Genomic DNA, 20,208 nt, shown 5'->3' with positions numbered 1-20,208 from the left:
GGCTCCTGAAAAAATAAGAGGGTTTGACAGCTGGTCAAGCCTGAGAACTTAAAAGCAGTGGTCAGGTCTGGGGCTGAAAGAGAAACCATGGGATTCAGAATGAATCTGAACAGGAATCAGAAAGGAATGGGGTGCAACTAGCTTGACAAATAGGGGTTTTCATTTGCCCAATTTTAACAGTCAATAGCGTCTTTGAAATATTTCAAATAAAGGCGTTACTCGTCTACGCGAATTCTGCCTGTTGATGACATCTTTCATTTATGTCTTTTTTTTCACCCTCGTACTCTCCGGAGAAGTTCCCCATTTCTCACACTTGAAATGTTGCATTTGACAAAATGTCCTCAGTCCCATAACAAACAGAAGATTTGCTCAGCCTAACATTCAGCTAAGGTCCCGTGGAGCTGCTTCATCTCCTGCCTCTAACTCCTTGACAGCACTTTCAATGTGGTCGAGACCAGGAGTGCTGTGAAACAGAGAGAGTTAGCCCCATACCAATCAAAAATCAATGGAGGTACATTCATTGTAAGAGTTTAAACAGCAACAAAACATCATTCCCATTGCACAGACAAAATACTTAGCAGGCAGGTGAATTCCTAATTTATTGTTCTTAAAAAACATCCATTATTCCACAAGGACTGTTTCTTGTGAATTTTCTGCCCATTTATATTTTGTGTGTCTGAGGATACAATGGATGAGAGATCAGATGTTTTCAGTTGATCCTCAGTAACATTTAGGATTGTTTTTTTGACAAGATGCCCGCAAACCAGCACCTTTGTCCTCCAACCTATCGCGATTCTGCTCAAGGGCCTAGAAGAAGGAACGGGCAGGACACGTCTCTTAATCCCCTCCACAGTGCAAACCTGCAGAGGAACAGGCCTTCACAGCATTGGAGTCAGGCCCCGTGATGCTGGGAGTTGTGTACTGCCTGCACCAAACTTTGTTTCCAAATATTAACTATATCTTTTGTAAGCCATCTTCTTAAAAGTTGTTTGCTGCTAGGTATTGGCCAACAATAAAATGCACAGGGAGAGATAACATCTTAAAGAAAAAGACGTTCCGGTATATGGTCTGGTAGGCAGCCATTCTCATATTCTCCACATTCCAGGTCCCCAGCCAGAACCTGGTTAGAGATGAGAACCTTCCTTCCTCTTTAAAAAGGCGCTCTCCTTGCCTGATACAGAACAAGTTAATGAAAAGAATTACACAGCACGCTGCAGCAGAAGGACAGGTATCACCCACTCAAGATTTACGCTGTGGTCATGAAGTCTTCATGAAGCAGCAGGGAAACAAAAGGACGATTCAGGAAGGGACTTTGCCGTGGTGACAAGGAAACAAGGATGGAAAGAATGGAAGAAAGCAAGGCACCATCCAGGGTTTCATGACAAGGATGTCAGACCTGCTATCTGACTGCGGGGGATTCACTGGTTGGGTTGGGTGGGGCTTGGGGAGGAGGGGGTGATTATTTTCTTTTAAGCCTGCAGTGTAGCAATGCAAAAACGGAGTCATCTTTGAATTGTTAAAGAAGGGAAAAACCTTCATTGTTACCTGGTTTTCCCTGGGGATTCCAGAGACCTTCAGTGAAGATGACCTCACTCTAGCAAAAGCCTGCACACATGTGTAGATCATCAGCTCTATGATCAGCTGGGATCAGCTCTTGCAACTCTTTCAATGTTCTTTTGGGAACCTGTCCTCAGATCAGTCACCACCTTATTGTGGGGCAGGGAACAGGATTTTCACTTCCCAAATCCGCAGGCTGACTGATAGCACTGCTTTGGGCATAAGGCTATGTAAGCACTTAGGACTTACTCCTTTACTCTCTCTTATGAATTGGGAGTGAATCCACATGCTTTGAATAAGTACTCCCTATTCACCACAACCATGACACAACGGGGAAGAGTTTCATGAGTTCCGCTGTAAAAGGAGTTGCTTTTGCTATGTTTGACCGTGTTGATGTGAAGACTGACTTGAGGAGCTCACTACCAATTCCAGAAGTTATTATGAAACACAAAAGGTGCTGCAAAAGTCTCACGTCCTGTTCCCTCAAGTGTAACAATGAATTACAAGAACTGATGTTGCAATGCACACAAACCGTGAGACACGCGGGGGCAATGACAGACTGCCAAACTCCAACAAATGTAGTGCTCTCTTTACCATCAGGGGATCACACACCTGCAGACTGTTCAGACACATACGCACACTACTGGCAGTGCCTTCCAAAGGGATTACGCTGAGGCAAAGAGCTTAGTCACAGACAAGAGCAGCATTTCAAGGATCTTCTGAACGCTACACGACACCACAAGACAGACAACACAGCTTCCTCTCCCAAATCAACACAGAGAACAAAACAAGGAGGAGGGTTAATCCTCCTGGATCTGACACTATTCCAGCAAAATGCTAATAAGCAAAGCTAAAGAAACAATTGCATTTCAATTCACCCCGAAATAAAGTCATGCAACAGAATTTCAAAGAGCCAGCCTACTTCTACAAAGGAAAAGGGAGACCAGCGTTGCACGAGATTTAATGTAGCTTCACGTCTGGAGACTGCCTAATTGGCGTGATGTTCATAGCACACTCCCTTCAATTCTTCTGCAGCTAACAACAGTCACTTCCAGAGTAAACCCAGGCTCTGGCAATGTCTGTGCACATCTGATTGCAAAAGGAAATCCACTCACATTCATGAAACCACTCTATTGGCAGATGCTTGAGTCATTGTCTATGGCATTTTAGCTCTGCTGCAACCTCATTGGCATGAAAACAGTGTTTTTGGCATGGCACAATGCTGTCCTATTTCTCTGATGCAGGGACACTTGCTGACTCAAAAGCATCTCAGTCTTGGTTTCTGCATGGTCACCACCATCTGAAAAGAGATTTAACCCCAACAGTTTATAAGACTTTCCAAAAGCCTTTGAGGGCATCAACCCTGAACTGCTGTCTGCTGATGATCACAGCCTTGAAGGATGTACACAGGGAGCCAGATTATGCGGAGCCACTGCTTTGGTTTTTTTTAATTAATATTTACGAATACTGTCATTATTAGTTATTTATCACAGGCTGAGACAGCTCAGATCAAGTTTGAGCTCTACAGAACACCTCTTCAGCAGGACACAATCTATAAGCACCTGGTTTGGACTACTACCCTTAAACCTGAGCAGCTCCATCTCCTTTTCCCAGAGTAGCACAAACTTCTGTGATTACTATAGCCCGCAGCCTCCAGGATTCTGAGTCCTCTCTCAAATTAAAAGCTCCAGAGCTCCTTGAGTGAGCTGGTCAAGGTTCTGCCCACTCGCAAAAGCACTTGCCCATCATCTCTGCGTGTCTGACCAGCAGACACAAGCAGATTCCTCCAGGACAATACCCTCAGGGAAAGTCTTTTTTTCACCTCTAAAAGATCACCCTCCTTTCTTGTTTGGCATCTTCCCCACCTGACCACTCAGGACCCTGTGCTTTAGTTACTTTGCTGGCCACTAACTAGAACTTCCTATTTGAGGCTTACCACACAACTGTTACCTCCCACAACCCTCCTACTCATTGTCCCCTGCACACCCAAAGGCTCTTTTCCTTTCTCTTCCTTGCATGCCTGTGGTACCACAGACTAAAATACTCTCCCTTCACTCTCATTTCTCAGGCTTGACACTACAGTGCCTTCTAGAAACTGAGAGAAGCGGTCATCCTGAAAGTCCTGCTCAGCCCCTCCGCCTGCAGGAGAGGCACGCTGTTGTTTCAAAACAACAGGACAGGTTTGTCACAAACACATCTGAAATAGGAGTGGCAGCGGAAAGGGAACCTTGAGAGAAAAAATCCCGAGAGCACAACAAACATCTACTGCCAGCAGCCAGTGGGAGCTTCCAAAGCCTCTTCCTACACCCACACTTGAGCGCTAGATTGCAAGGCCAGCGAAAGGCACATTGCTAACAGCAGACAGCCCAAGAAATAAGTACATATGTTGAGTACAGAGCTCCAAGGCTATACTCGTTTTGGCTGGGATAGTCAATTTTCTCCATAGTAGCTAGTATGGGCTATGTTTTGGATTTGTGCTGGAAAGAGTGTTGATAACACAGGGATGTTTTCGTTACTGCTGAGCAGTGCTTACACAGAGTCAATACCTTTTCTGCTCCTCACACTGCCCCACCAGTGAGTAGGCTGAGGGTGCACAAGAAGTTGGGAGGGGACACAGCTGGGACAGCTGACCCCAACTGACCAAAGGGATATTCCATACCATATGATGTCATGCTCATCAATAAAACCGGGGGAAGAAGAATCATAGAATCATTCAGGTTAAACCATTACAAAGGGTCTAGAGCTTCTCAGTTAAACACTTATAAAATTTCAAAATGCTGCCAGTAAAAACAGCTTCTTTTTCCACTGAAGCACAAAATCCACACGTGGCAGTGAAACAGGGTCATTTTTTAGAGCTCAAATTACTCTCTTACGCCAATGCTTGGCCTGTGCCAGTGCAATAGTAATTTTTAAGTGGCCACTTTCACGGCCAGTGAAAGAAGGCAAGAAATGAGGAGCCCCCAAGATCTGAATTTAGGGTCTTGTATTAACCCACTGCTACCTGCAGTCATCAAACTGCAGGTTGACTTTTCAGCTTTAACGTGGTTACCTGCTGAATCTGCCATACCGGATTTTAAATTTGTACACCAGCCTGCCTGCATGAAGAAACCTCGTTTCAAGCAACGGACAGGTAAATGGTTTCAACAACATCTTTCTTTCTCCCTGAATGCCAGCCTAGGGAAGCAGGAGAGTCAAAGGTAAATTACTAAAACCCTTCACCACATCTCATTCTGTCATACGAGAAGAAAGGCTTACGTGCAGTTTTTGCTCTAGAGGACATCTGCAGAGAGAAGAGATTTCCTACCAGCATCTCCTACAGTCAGAGAATCGCTGATTCAAGTGCCCATTCCAAGACAGCAGGGTATTTTGGGGCAGGATCAGAGGACAGGCTAAGAGCTGATGGCAGCCCCGCCTTCAGCTGCCCTGCTCCGGAAATGTCACTACCAACGTCCCTGAAGCTCTGCAGGCCTCTCGCCCCGGGGCTGGCAGGAGAGCCCGGGCAGGACCTGTCGCAGCCCCTGACCGACACAGGCTGTGAGGGTCACCCCGGTGCTGTGGGTCCCGGCAGCACTCGGTTCTCTCCGCACCCGCACGTCTCCCCGGTGCCCCCGCTGCCCCCCGACAGCCACCAGCGGCAGGCAGTCCCCTGCTGCCCCGCAGCCCCGGGGGCGGGCGGGAGGGGCCGGGGCTGGCTGGGCCTGCCGGGGGAAGGCCGTGCCCCGCCGCGGACGCCGGCCCAGCGCCCCGGCCTGCTGAGAGGGGAGACGACGACGCCTCCTCAGCCCCGCTGCCGGCCTGCGAGGCCTCCGGGCAGCCCCGGCGCTGGCGACCACCGGGCAGCCCACTGCCCCACTGGAGGGGAGGCGCCCCCGCCACGGCCCCCAGCCCCGCCGCCCGCCCTTGCCTCAGGCGGGGCTGGGCCGGGGCTGCGGCCGCAGCGGAGCCGAGCCCAGCCGAGCCGAGCAGCACGAGCGGCGCCGGCAGAGGGCCGTGCCCCCCAGCGGCGCAGAGGTCCGCGCCCCGCCGCTGGGCAAGGGGCCGGTGCCCGCCCGGGGCGGGGGATCCCAGCGGCAGTGCCAGAGCGGGGGCGGCTGCAGGCGAGGCCGGGCTCTCCTCGGGCTGCTGGCGGTGACGAGGGGCTGGCGGGCAGGACTGCGCTGCTAGGGGTGGGTTGGCAGCCCTGCGTGCCCGCGTCCTCCCACTGGGCACAGCCCTGCCGCTGGTTTGGGGGAAAGCCCCCGACTGGCATGGTCGTGCCTTGAGCTGATCGGGTGGGCCCGAGCGCGACCGACTCCTGGCTGTGTGCACCGGGACGTGGCCAAACTCTGTCCACCGGGGACAGGGGATGGCCTCTGCGGTGTCTCTGACGAAAGCTGCCCCGTGGGGATGCCGGGGGGTCTCCTGGTCTAGTCAGAGATGGCTCCGTGCGGATGCCTGTGGAGAGGACCCCCGCCCGCACACCTCAGGTGCGGACAGGACAGCTTGTTGGTGAGCTTTCTGATCAAGGGGGACCCCATTTCAGAGACCCTGGCGACGCTTGCTCAGCAGCCCATTGCTGCATCATTCGCACAGCAGGACTCTGGGCAGGTCCCTGGGGACGCTGGCGACTGGCCCCAGCTGCAGAGGGGAAGGGTGGACATGGCATGGCGTGACGTGTCGTGACATGGCACAAAGTACCCTGTGTGCCCCAGCTCAGCAACCCCTTTCCAGCCCTGGTGTAGGTGTGGGAGGGGCCAGAGGGGCAGGACATGCTGGTGGCGGGTGCTGGAGGTGGCCAGGGCTGTGCTGCAAGAGAGGGCGTCGCAGGTGTGCGGCGGGATCCAGGAGACACCTTACTTGCCACGAAGGAGGCTGGGGGTCGATCCTCAGCTGCTGCAACAGCTCCTTTTATTCCCTTTCTGCACCACAGAGCTCCCTGCTGCACTTCTGCTCTGGGTCACCAGGGCTGCCACCTCCCTCTGCTCCAGGTCCCCACGGCCACGTGTTGCTCTACACCAGCTGCTGCTGCTGCTGCACTTCAGAGGCAGTTGCATTTTGGGGCTTGGAGCGCCTTGGGTTCCAGTGTGAGCCCAAAGTATCAGAGGAGTTGGCCTTTACCTTGTGGCAGGTCTTGCTACTAGTTTCAAAGGGTAGTCAATGTTAACTCTGGTGCCTAATGATAGTCCCTTGACAGTGGCCCTGGTAGCTCATCCCTTTCTCTCCCAAATTGCAATGATGTCATGTTTGCCTTTTCTTGGTTTAGGCACCTTTCATGCAAAGATTCCCAGAGATTTTTTCATTCCTCTGCCACACACACACAGCGGGATTCCTGGAGGGCCACAGAAATGCAACAGCAGCAGCGTTAGTCTCATCTGGGTTTTTTGAGAGGAAACTCCCTCTTAGAGAGCTGTCTTGAGCCTTTCTGGCAGCCACGTTTTACTTCTGAAACAGACACAACTGAAAAGCTCCGATGATCAGTGACCTAGGTGAGCAATGATCAAACAAAAGCCACTTTTTATCCCATGAAAGCCTAACAGTGACATTTGTCATTGAAGAACAATGTCCCTATTAGTTCTCTTGTGCCAACCACAAAAACAGATTTTGGTACAAAAGAAGAGGCTTCTGATTAACTAAATAAAAACCTAAACAAACAACTAAAGCAGACACTGATCTGCCTTCTTGGGGCAGGACAGTCAGAGTGTCACTTTGCTCTGTAAAGGACATCCTTTCCATTAAAATGAAGAGCTCCTCCTTGATGAACCATGAGGCAGTCAGTTCTCACTGGCTTCTGCCGGCAGCCCAGCCTCGGGATCCCAGACAAGTGCTTGCAGCACTTTGGTGCTTCTAGGGAGCACCTGGACTCCTCCTGCCTCTCAGGAAATGTCTATAAATCCCAAACATCGTTCTCGTAAAAAAAAAAAAAAAGAAGGTGTTCATGTCAACCTACAGGGAATGAGAAGGTCTTAAGCTTCTGGAATAACAATTTGCATTTTATTATCCAAAAAACCAGTAGAGTGTAAGCAGAGTCGGGAGACAAACAAAGTTGACATGGAGCCTCGCAAAAACTGCTCCGCCCTGGCGAGACCCCATCTGCAGTACTGTGTCCAGTTTGGGGCTCCCAAACAAATACATTAAAAAAAAGTCACTGACATACACAAGCAAACCAAGTGGAGGCCATCAAGATGACCAGGGGCTGGGAGTAGAGGATGCATGAGGAGAGGTGGGGGGAGCTGGATTTATTCAGTCTGGAGTAGCAAAGGCTTGTGGAGATCCCAATTGCTGCCTTCAACTACCTAATAGCAGAGTGCAGAGAGGACAATGCTGGGTTCTTCTTAGAGGTGCATGGTGATAGGACAAGAGGCAATGGGCACACGTTAGAACATTGGAAACTCCAACTAGGTACATGAGGGAGAAAAACTACCATGAGATGGGTCATGTACTGGAACAGAGCCCAGAGAGGCTGTGGGATCTCCATCCCTGGAGATACTGGAAGCTCAACTAGAGGAGGACCTGAGCAACCTCTTCTAACTGAACCTGCCTGGGGTGGGAGGCTGGTTTAGAGACCTCCAAAGGTCTCTTCCTACCTACATCATTCTGTGATACCAGCAGTTAACAGTTATCAAGAAAACTTCAGATACATTTCAATGAAACCAAGTGGGCGAACACACACTACTGCACACAGCTAATATCGTGTGAAAGGAAAACCCTGTTAGAAAAGGAGAAGAAGACAGAGGGTCAGTATACTAGAAGGTAACCAATTATATACCCAGGCCCGCAGTCCCAGGACATGCACCTTTTCTACTTCACCCTCCAGCTTTCTCATTGCACTCCACATCTTTGTGTAGGAGAAGAGAAGGCAGGACACGCCCCCAAAGGGATGAGTCTGTTTGGAGGATAACTTCTGAGGGTCTGCTCAATGCACAGAGCAGACATTTGCTCTTCACCTCATCCTGAGCAGTTCTAGCAATGCACAGACGGGCTGCCAGCTCTCCCCAGGCTGCTGGTGGTGACCGAGGACCTCCCTCCCTCTGCAGCATGTCCTGCGAGTGCCTTTCTGACTGCTGAGCTGGGGGAGTACACGCTGGGGGACAAGGCACCTGGTGAGGGTGGTGGAGGACAAAGGCCAAGTGGGAAGTGTCCTGCTGGAGTATTCAAAGCAGTGGCAGCAGGTGACAAACCTGTGTGGAAAGAAAAAGTGTCCACCTTACAGAGATTTCGGCGCATGTAGAGACAGATTTCCAAGTCTCTCTGCAACTCTGACAATCTGCCAGGTAGGGTCAGTGTTTCCAAAGAGCTCATCTTCCCAAAAAAGAGAATTAGGTTGGAAGGGACCTCTGTAGGTCGTCTGCTCCAACCCCCTTGTCTCAAAGTAGGGCCTTTTAGCTTCAACATGAAACCGCGGATGAATGTCGCTACCTTACAAATACAGAGGGCTATTCATTACGTTTGCACTGGCTCTGGGCTCCCACACAGGGACTACAGAAATGCAAACCCAAAGGACAGCCCCTGTTGCCAAGAGCTCACTCATCACGTAAGGACAGGTACCCAGCTCTCCCTCCAGTCCCAGTGTCCCTGGACACATGGCTCCTCTCCTCGCACAGTCTGATGTACAGCATCAGGTACAGCAGCACAGTCTGCCCAGGAAAACAACTGCAGATCAAGTGGGCATTATGCAAGAAAATCACGTCAACATATTTGTCCAGAAATAGGAATGAATACCCTCCCTCAGAGTAATGTCCCGACCGTGCTCCACGAAATCTACAGTGTCCTTAGATGCTGGCTGGAGCAAGCTAAGAAAATCTGAATGCCAACACCCATCAGGTTTCTGTGTTCAGCTCTAGAAAAGATTCCTGTTCGTCCTGTTTTCCTGTTACAGGAAAGCCAGTGTTATCTTTGCAGGGCAGGAAACAAAGCTTATCTGATATACACTTAAGCGCTACATGAAGTCAGAGCACAAATCTTTACAAAAACGGGGGTGGGGGGGAAGCCCGGCCCAGCCCCTTGGGAGCCCCGAGTGTCCCCAGGGAGCACAAAGCCTGGCAGCTGCCCTTCCTCACGCTCCTGTCCAGCTCCTTCTGCCAGCTCCTCTCTGGAATAGCAGGCACCAGCATCCTCAAACATCCCGGGGGCCGGGCCGGGAAGACCCCTGCCAGAGACAGCCCCGGGTGGTGCTGCCCAGAGCCCACCCAGCCCCGCTGTCCTCCCGCGGCACCCACCCTCACCCCAGCCCACGCCTTCTCCCCTGTGGGTTTGTTCCCGCGGCAGCTGCAGCAGGACCACGCTGCTCTCCAGCCCCAGCGTGCGGGGCAGGGCTGCACGAATGGAGTCCAAGGGGTCTCGTCCTGCGGGCCGAGACCAGCGGAGACCTGCGAGGGAAACCGCCGCGTACATCGCACAGACGGGAGCAGCAGCAGCAGGAAAATGCTCCAGAATTGTTCCACTCTCAGGGCAACGCTTCACGAGTGGGATGTACCGTCCCGAGAGCGGGGCTAGCCCAGACGCGGCTGGCTAATGAGCCCGGCGGCAGGGACAGGCTGGCCAGCAGCGCTGAGCACAAGGCAAAGGCTGCCGCGGGTGAAGCCAAGGGCGGGTCCAGGCTTAGCCCTGGCAGGCACTGTATGCCTCTAGGGAGGGCCGGAATCGGGAGAATCGGCTCAGTCCCTTTGCGTCCGTGGCCTTGCCATCAGGGCAATCGCTGCCAGAGACACAGGGACCCAGCCCCCCACTCCCTGGCCCCTGGCAGTGTCCCTCTCCATCTGCCCACTACCCTTGCCGCGGGCGGGAGGTCTCCCCGCCGGAGCGCAGCGGGACGAGGAGCTGCAGCGCCCGGTACGCGGTGCCGAGGGGCCGGTTCCTGCCCACCCTCCCTGCGGCTGGAGGAGCCGCACCGCGCCCGCAGGCAGCGCTGCCCGCCCTGCCCGCCCATGCCGCTGCGCCCCAGCCGGCTCGGCTCGGCTGGGCTCCGCTGGGCTCCGCTCGGCTGGGCTCGCCTGGGCATGGCTCGGCGCTCGGCTCTCGGCTGGGCTTGGCTGATTTCGGCTCGGCTGGGCTCGGCTGGGCTGGGCTGGGCTGGGCTCGGCTCGGCTCGGCTCCGCTCGGCTGCGCCTGGCTCCGCTCAGCTCGGCTCGGCTCTCGGCTCGGCTCGGCTTGGCGTCTCCCAGAGGACGGAGCCGGGGCAGGAGGATGGGTACAGCCGTGTACCCCTGCCAGGGCTCCCACCGCCTCAGCCAGGCTGTGCGCGGGGCCTGGCTGGGTACGGCCATCGGGTCCTCTGCCCTTGGAGACGGGGCAGGGATGGATGGGGCTGATCTGCTCCCGGGGAAGGAGCTGCTGCCCTGGGAGCAGAGGCGGGACGGCTGGGACCTCCCCTGCATCTGGTGGGGAGGAGGAAGGGGGAGCCGGGGTGCAGGACCGTGTGGGTGCTGGGCAAGCTGAGCGCAGAGCTCGTGTTGGCCAAGTCCCGCAGCGAGAACTGGGCTCCCGCGGGGCAGCGGGAGGAGAGCGGGTCACAGCAGAAGCGGAGAGCTCCGGGGTGCCTGGAGGCAGGGAGCGTGTGGGACTTGCTCCGTGGGCAGCTGCGGAGGCACCGGCAGGGGCAGAAACGCCTGGCCAACAGGTCCGTGGGCCGGTCCCGGCGGGAGCAGGCAGAGGCGCAGCCCTCGGGCATGCTCAGGCCGAGCCGGTGGGTGCCCCTGGGACTGGGTGCAGGGGGCCAGGCTCGAGCGCTCCTCTGGAGAGCAGCTCGTCCTGCTGCTGTCAGCACTGACCAACCCTCCGGCTGGATGTCAGCAGGGCCATGGCAGACCCTGCCGCTCCCTGGAGGAAAGGGCTGGATGCTGGCTGGGCTGGGGGGGACAGGGGTGCTCCCCTCCCTCTCTGCAGCCCCCCTGGAGCCCCCGGGCACGGCCCTGCCCTGGCCTGCTGCTGCTGGGGATGGAGGTCTGGCAGGGCGGCAGGTACTGGGCTGCCTGCTGGGAAGTGGGGATCCGGAAAGGGGCTGGGCTTTGGCAACAGGCTCCTGTGCCATCCCGGCCCGCGGGGACAGGCCCAGGGAAACCCAGGCTGCCGGCAGGGCAGAGGCTGCTAGACTGGGCAGCCCTGGGCCCAAGGAACAGGATCAGGCCCGGGCCGGTGGAGGTGCTCTCAGGCTGCGACCAGGACAAATGAGACACAAACAGCAATTCTGGCAGACGAGACCAATGCTCTGCTTTTGTTGCATGTACAGCTGGGCGGCAAATGGCAGCTCCTTCCTGATGGAGCATCACGCCTGCAGCCTTTCCAAGCAGGCCATGTTTTCACAGGGTAGAAGACCCCAGGTGACCTAATGCATGGAAGTCCTTGAGGTTCCCCTGCCGACCTGGCACAGGGAAGAGAGCAGGAGGGACAGAGGGCACAGCTGGGTTCCTGGTCCTGCAACAGCAGGGAATCCCTGGCCAGAAATGGCCCCAAGGAGTCCTGGCACATGGCCATGCTCAACGCTGCAGAGGAAGGCAAAAAACCCCTGGGGACCTGTGCCAATCTGCCCCGGGGGAAAATTCCTTCCTGACCCCAGAACTGGCGATCGGCTGTTCCCTGAGCATGTGAGCAAGACCTGCTGCCTGGCCCCCTGGGGCTGCTGTGGTTGCAGGGGACACCAGAACTCTCCATTCCGTTCCCTTCCTCCACCAGAGGCAACTCAGGGACTTCCTAGCATGGACACCTGAGATGGCTTTCTTCCTCGGTCAGGTCCAGTCATTCCATACCTGAGATTTTTTTCTCTTTGGGAGGAAACTGTTTCCTCCGGGATCCACCTAAGACTCCTCCCAGGTCTCTCTCACAGTCTTTTGACATCTCTCTACCCAGAGATCCTGGATTGCAGCCCCAGACTCCTCCAAGGAAGCTACCAAGGACGTTTTTCTCTTTTCGTAGAAGCTCCCTTCTCTGGGATTTAGCCAAGACTCCTCCCAGGAATGTCCCGGACTCTTTTGACCTGAGCTTTAGGGATCTGAGATCCGCGGTAGGAGCCCCAGAATACTGCAAGGAAGATACTCGAGATGATTTTTCTCTATTGGTAGGTGCTCCCTCCTCCGGGATCCACCCGAGACTCCTCCCAGGCATCTCCTGGAGTCTTTTGACTTCTGCTTTAGGGACCTGAGGTCCCAGGTAGCAGCCCCAGACTCCTCCAAGGAAGCTACCCAAGATGTTTTTTCTTTTTGGAGGAAACTCTCTCTTCTGGAATCCACAAAAAGACTCGTCACAGGCATCTCCCGGAGTCTTTTGACCTCTACTTTAGGGACCTTAGATCCGAAGTAGCAGCCCCAGACTCCTCCAAGGAAGCTGACCGAGATGATTTTTCTCTATTGGTAGAAGGTCCCTCCTCCAGGATCCACTCGACACTCCTCCCAGGCATCTCCCGGAGTCTTTTGACCTCTGATTTAGGGACCTGATATTCCGGGTTGCAGCCCCAGACTCCTCCAAGGAAGCTGCATGGGATGTTATTTCTCTTTTGGTAGATGCTCCCTCCTCCGGGATCCACTCGCAACTCCTTCCAGGCATCTCCCTCAGTCTTTTGACTTCTGCTTTAGAGACCTGAGATCCTGGGTTCAGCCCCGGAGCCCACCAAGGAAGCTACCCAAGACAATTTTTCTCTTATGGTAGATGGTCCCTCCTCCGGGATCTACCTGAGACTCCTCGCAGGCATCTCCTTGAGTCTTTTGACTTCAGCTTTAGGGACCTGAGATCCTGGGTTGCAGTCCCAGACTCCTCCAAGTAAGATACCCGAGATTAGTTTTCTCTGCTGCTAGAAGCTCCATTCTCCGGGATTTAGCCAAGACTCCTCCCAGGAATGCCCCGGACTCTTTTGACCTGAGCTTTAGGGATCTGAGATCCTGGGTTCCAGCTCCAGACTCCTCCAGGGGAGTTACCCAAGATGATTTTTCTCTCTTGGTAGATGGTACTTCCTCCGGGATCCACCCAAGACTCCTCACAGGCATCTCCTTGAGTCTTTTGACTTCTGCTTTAGGGACCTGAGATCCCGGGCTGCAGCCCCAGACTCTTACAAGGAAGCTGCCCGAGGTGATCTTTCGCTTTTGGTAGAAGCTCCCTTCTCCAGGATCCACCCGAGACTCCTCCCAGGAATGCCCCGGACTCTTTTGACCTGAGCTTTAGGGACCAGACATCTGGGGTAGGAGCCCCAGACTCCTCCAAGCAATATACCCAAGATGATTTTTCTCTTTAGATAGAAGGTCCCTCCTCCAGGATCCACCTGAGACTCCTCCCAGGCATCTCCCGGAGTTTTCTGACCTCTGCTTTAGGGACCTGAGATCCTGGGTTGCAGCCCCAGAGTCCTCCAAGGACGCTACCCGAGATGATTTTTCTCTATTGGTATATGCTCCCTCCTCCAGGATCCACCCGAGACTCTTCCCAGGCGTCTCCCAGTATCTTTTGAACCTCTCTTATTGGGAACTGTGATCTCAGGTAGAAGCCCCAGACTCCTCCAAGGAAGCTACCCAAGATGATTTTTCTCTATTGGTAGATGCTCCCTCCTCCGGGATCCACCTGAGACTCCTCTCAGGCATCTCCTGGAGTCTTTTGACTTGAGCTTTAGGGACCTGAGATCCCGGGTAGCAGCCCCAGACTCCTCCAAGGAAGCTACCAGAGATGGTTTTTCTCTTTTGGAGGAAACTTTCTCCTCTGGGATCCAGCCGAGACTCCTCAAGGCATCTCCCAGAGTCTTTTGACTTCTACTTTAGGGACCTGAGATCCCAGGTAGCAGCCCCAGACTCCTCCAAGGAATATACCCCGGATGTTTTTTCTCTATTGGTAGATGCTCCCTACTCTGCAATCCACCAGAGACTCCTCCGAGGCATCTCCCAGAGTCTTTTGACAAACTCTTATAGGGAACTGTGATCCCAGGTAGCAGTCCCAGACTCCTCCAAGCAATATACCCGAGGTGATTCTTCTGCTTTAGTAGAAACTCCCTCCTTCGGGATGCACCCGAGACTCCTCCCAGGCACCTGTTGGAATCTTTCGTCCTGTGTTTTAGGGACCTGACATCTGAGGTAGCTGCCTCAGACTACTGCAAGGACGATACCCGAGATGATTTTTCTGTATTGGTAGATGCTCCCTCCTCTGGGATCCACCTGAGACTTCCCTCAGGCATCTTCCAGAGCCTTTTGATCTCCTATTATATGGAACTGTGATCCTGGGTAGCAGCCCCAGACTCCTCCAAGTAAGATACCCGAGATGATTTTTCTCTCTTGGTAGAAGCTCCCTTCTCCGGGATTTAGCCAAGACTCCTCCCAGGCATGTCCTGCAGTCTTTTGTCCTGTGGTTTAGGGACCTGACATCTGAGGTAGCAGCCCCAGACTACTGCAAGGACGATACACGAGACGATTTTTCTCTATTGGTAGAAGCTCCCTCCTCCAGGTTCCACCCGAGAGTCCTCCCAGGCATCTCCAGGACTCTTTTGACCTCCTCTTATAGGGACTTGAGGGCTATATAAAAGATGGAAAGGAATTATTTGCAAAATGTTAGGCACCTGCCTAAAAGCTGCTTTTCAGTATAGAAAGAATAACAATAGAAGGGAGTAGGACCTGAAAGAAGAAATAGAAGGCAGAAAGTCTGCTGAATTAATACTTTTCTTGAAAATCAAGCAGCTGCAAAACCAGTTACAGGAAGAGAAGGAGAAAACACAAAATTTGGAAGAAAAGATCGATATGATGCTTATGCAGGCTCCCAATCTCCCTGACGTTGTACAGATCAGGAAATTAATTGTATCCCCTGAGGAATGGGATGGTGATATTTGGGGTGATCCTGATAATATGATGAGGGAAATGATAACCCCTTGTTCCTCTCAAATTCCTCTCAGTATAACGCTACACCCATCGTTAAAGCAAAATATATTTTAATTCCAGTTGGTCCTTGACAACAATTGGTAAAATTTCTAATAGATACAAGAGCACAAATTTCAATACTAACACAACAAGATGCCGAGAAGCTGGCTGTACGACCTGGATGGCAACGAGTTAAAATCACTGGAGTTAACAGAGCAAGTCTTATGTGCCAAACTGCAAAAGTTAATTTATGGCTCCCAGGCGAGAAGCGCATGTTTTCTGCTCGATTTGCAATTACAGATCCTAACAAAAATATTTTAGGCTTCGATGTTTTGAACAGCCGAACCCAGTGTCTGCTGGACGGCAGAATGTGGTCCTTTGGTTCAAATGTTGACCCTAGCCCTGATAAAAATTGGAAAGCTATAGTGCGTCTCCTCCACACAGCCCCTGCACTCTCTGATTCAAAAATTACCAACGTCCCACAGTATCCGATTTCTGCTGCGGCACGAGCTGGAATCTCTCAAGTAATAGTAGATTTGGAAAAACGGCACATTCTCTCCAGAACCCACTCCCCATTTAATTCACTGGTTTGGCCAGTCTGAAAACTGGATGGGAGGTGGCGACTAACAATTGATTATCGGCACTTAAATGCCAATACAGCTCCGCTTACGGCTGCAGTACCCAATATTGCAACTTTAACAGCCACATTACAAGCAGCCACACACCCATGGAGGGCAGCACTTGATATAAAAGATATGTTCTTTATGGTCTCCTTGCAGGAAAAAAAGAATAAAGAGAAATTTGCTTTTACTTGGGAAGGTATACGATACACCTTTAACAGACTCCCACAGGGGTATAAGCATTCACCCACAATTGCTCATGCTGCGCTTGCTGAGCTTTTACAAGCAGTCTCACTTCCCCAGAATGTGAAACTGTACCAATATATAGATGATATTCTAATTGGAGGAGATTCCCCTGAAGAGAGAGGGGAAGCAGCAACTGCAGTGTGGCAAGCGCTACATAAAGCAGAAACTGAAATCCCTCCTGAGAAATGTCCTGAGGGACCAAGTAGAGAAGTAAAAATTTTTAGGTACTTGGTGGATTGCAGGTGGTGCAACAATTCCACTGGACACCCTAAGTAAAATAGCAGATGCCCCAGTCTAGGAAAGAATTACAACAGCTTATGGGTACTTGAGGATGTTGGAGAAAACACGTACCTGGATTTTCTATCATTGCTTGTCCACTATACTCACTTTTACAAAAGGGAAAACTGTGGGAATGGAATTCAGAGCATGAAGAGGCAGTCAAAACTCTAATACAGGAATTAAAAGCATATAAATCACTAGGACCAGTACACCTCCACGACCCTATTATAGCAGAATGGGGTTTTGCTGAACACAGTACTTATTGTAACCTGTTCCAAACTGGCCCTGACGGAGCGAAAAGTCTTTTGATGTTCAGCTCGACTGCATTTAAAGAGACACAACAGAGATATTCCGAGCGGGAAAAGGAACTTTTGTCTTTAGTCTGAGCAGTAAAACAAGCTGAGAAAATACACCAGGAACAACCCATACAAACCAGAGGTCCATTTAGTTTACTAGAAGCAATTCTAAAGGGGCCTGCTCCTCCAGAAGGAGTTGCACAAAAGCTTACAGTTAGAAAATGGTATGTCTATTTGACAGGAATTGCAGAGGAAATAAAATTAACTGAAGGACATACTAAAGTTTCCAAACTACAGATGCCTATAAATGCAGGCTCATTAGCATTACAACAACCTTTTTTTTTTTTAAATGCACCTCCCCTCACTGAGGGAACATAGAATCATAGAATCATTAAGGTTGGAAAAGTCCTCCAAGATCATCGAGTCCAACTGTCAACCCAACACTACCATGCCCACTAAACCATGTCCCTAAGCGCCTCATCTACACGTCTTTTAAATACTTCCAGGGTTGGTGACTCAACCGCTTCCCTGGGCAGCCTGTTCCAAGGCCTGACCACTCTTTCGGTAAAGAAACAGAAGACATTTGGTTTACTGATGCCTCAGCAAAAAGGATAGATGGCAAATGGCAATACAAAGCTGCTGCATTAAATATCAATACTGGCAAACAAATTCTAGAAGAAGGTGAAGGTAGTACAGTAGGAGAATTAAGGGCAGTCGTTCTAGCAGCACAAAATAGAGCAAAAGTTAATCTATGTCGACTCCTGTGCCATGTGGGTGGTGCATGCCAGGGTGGCAACACACTGGAAGCCCTGTGAGCCGAGCATTCTTTGTAAAAGCTGAGCCCAATATTCCCCGTACTGATGAAAGAAAATATCTGCTAACATTACAGCCAAGACAACCTGTTATGGTGAATTTACCACAAATTGGAACTGTGCCTATGATTTTAACTAAACACCATGGCCCACGTGCTTGGGAAGCTACTGATAGCGGTGGTGCAAAACATAGAATCAATACTAGATGGACTTTTCCTTCTTTCTAGAAGGGGTAATCCATTCGGCCTTCCCCACCGAAACGTCTTCTTTCTTTTTCTTTAACAGAAGATGACTCTATATCGATGGCAATAACAGCAGCAGTATGCTCCCAACTCAATTTTGTTTTTCCTTTTAATTGGGACAAGTATAATCCTTCTAGTTCAGACACAAGATCCTTGGGACCATGCACTACTAAATTATACTCAAAGCATTGGAATCCTACCAGTAGATAAGACAAACCTGAACCTCGCTATTTGGATTATACATGGAAACGAGGCATATCTAAAAGATGAATGGAGATGGGAGACACTATACCAAAAGGGAGTTAAGATATCTCACAGTAATAATAACATTCATCGAATATTACCACTTCAAACCACACCAGGGGAAGACATAAAAATAGGGTGCCGAGTAATCGACCGATCTACCCACAAAAAACCCACCAAAACTAAAATATACTACACCGATTTTTTCTAAACCCAAAACCAACACGAAATCTTGCTATAAGATACCAGAACCTAATTGTTGGTACAATTTCACTTTTACACAACCTGTACTCGTATTTTGCTTCTGGGGTAATCGTAGTGTAGAACTATTATTTGATTTTATGATTATCGAGCGCAAAATATGGAATCTGTGTACAACAAGGTGGCCATGGGTTGATGCATACATACTTCTTAACGTACCTCCATCTAATCTAAATTTATCTGTAAGAGCACTACACAATAACATCACTTTTCATAGGCAGGAATGGATTATTAAAGATGAAAATGAAAATCAACAAATTCCATCTTTAAAGGGAACCAAAGGAGACACCATTTCAATAGGATGCCAAATTGAAAATCACACTAGATGTATGACAGCAACCTCACCCACAATGTCGAAGGAAAAGACAACATACATACCTGTCCTTTTAAACACGAATGCTGGTATACTTGTACTACATCGCATTCAGCACTCGTAATGTGTCTTTGGACAAACCCTAACTCTCATTCCAGCCTAGGTTTTCAGTTCCGGATTGATACCGAACAAACATATTCACCAACTCAGCCTCCCATCAAACTGTCTCCTCACATTCATAACATTGGTCTCTATGTAATGAAAAACAGGACAACAGCAAGTGCTATTTAATCCATCATGGTCTCTCAAACAAGTGGAGCTATCAATGCAAGTTAATATCTCTGCAATTAAATCTGCCTTGCTCACCATTCCTGAATAGATCTTGTTCAGCATGGTCAGCGTGGCTGCATGGACAAACCCTCACCTCTCCAAAACGATCAAGGAGAGATGTGACTGGCATCCTGGGAATGGGACTAGGAATATTGAACAGCATAGACGCTGAAGTTTTGGCGGATAAAATAAGTGCAGCAACAAGTGATTTACATAAATTAGAACATCCATTACGATCTTCTTTGACGGCACTAGGAACTAGTCAATGGCTTTTAGCTAATATATTGCCTAAATGGGAAAGAATTAGTGAAGAAGACCACCGACTAATTATAGATGCATTTGGCATAACCCAAAATAACGTTTCTCTAGTTCTTAGCTGCATCCAAGCTCAATTATGGATACAATCTACCCTGGTAGCAATTATAAGGGAAGGTGATGAGGGCACTTTGCCCACTGAAACCCAAAAGGTAATTTGGGATAATGCAACTAAATTTAAAAGGGAATTCCAATCTTGGCGGCATCTAGTCAATTTTACTTATGACCCTACTGACAGCAAAGTCACAGCTTTTGTTTTGACAATACGCAATGCTTCGGTATACACCATATACCCAATCATTGCGCTGGGATTAAATCATAATGGAACTGTCCTTTATCTGTTAGAACATAGAGTATGGGCCCAACAAAATGGGAACAAATGGCAAACTATTGATGTTGATGCAGTGTTTTGTATGGGAACAACAGGGATTTATTTGTGAAAGTAATACCAGTAAGGCCCAATGACAAAGTGTTTGTCATTTTGAAATACATCCTGATGAAACCCCTGAAACTGTACTTTTGTATGTTGGAAATGGATGTGTTTGTATGAGAACTCTTTGTGATTCTATATTTACAGACACCACAACTGTGGAAACATATAATGACTCAAATACCTGTATTTGTGATTTTACCAAGATCATGGGATGCAACTTACTATTCAGCTACTGTTACAACATCATGACCTGACTCAATTGCTAAATAGGTTTGAAACAACGGACAAAGAACTCTGATTACTGTCCATCATGATGCAGAGAAGATACACCATGTCCTAGAAAAGGTGAAGAAGGATGGAGAACATCACTGGTGGGAGGCCTTATTTGGATGGTCGCCAACAGCAAGAGGAACTTTGAATCGAGTGCAACATTCCATTGCAATTTTACTAATTTCTATTGTACTATGC

The 20,208-nt window shown here is 50.5% G+C and overlaps 1 protein-coding gene across 1 annotated transcript in view; it reads right to left on the bottom strand.

Annotated features, from left to right (window-relative positions):
* The window catches only part of LOC142085227 (uncharacterized), a 30,112-nt gene extending 25,184 nt beyond the window's left edge, over nt 1-4,928 (bottom strand). The window contains exons 1-4 of the mRNA XM_075157018.1: nt 4,862-4,928; nt 4,607-4,731; nt 425-463; nt 29-40 (exon numbers count right to left, since the gene is read on the bottom strand). Coding sequence (XP_075013119.1) covers nt 29-40; nt 425-463; nt 4,607-4,731; nt 4,862-4,867 — 182 coding nt within the window. The 5' untranslated portion in view covers nt 4,868-4,928. The remainder of the gene's footprint in view (nt 1-28; nt 41-424; nt 464-4,606; nt 4,732-4,861) is intronic.
* Between the last annotated feature and the right edge of the window lie 15,280 nt (nt 4,929-20,208).

This window comes from Calonectris borealis, chromosome 8 (genome assembly GCF_964195595.1).
Source record: "Calonectris borealis chromosome 8, bCalBor7.hap1.2, whole genome shotgun sequence".
Classification (NCBI taxonomy): domain Eukaryota; kingdom Metazoa; phylum Chordata; class Aves; order Procellariiformes; family Procellariidae; genus Calonectris; species Calonectris borealis.
This window is presented reverse-complemented; position numbering and strand designations above follow the sequence as displayed.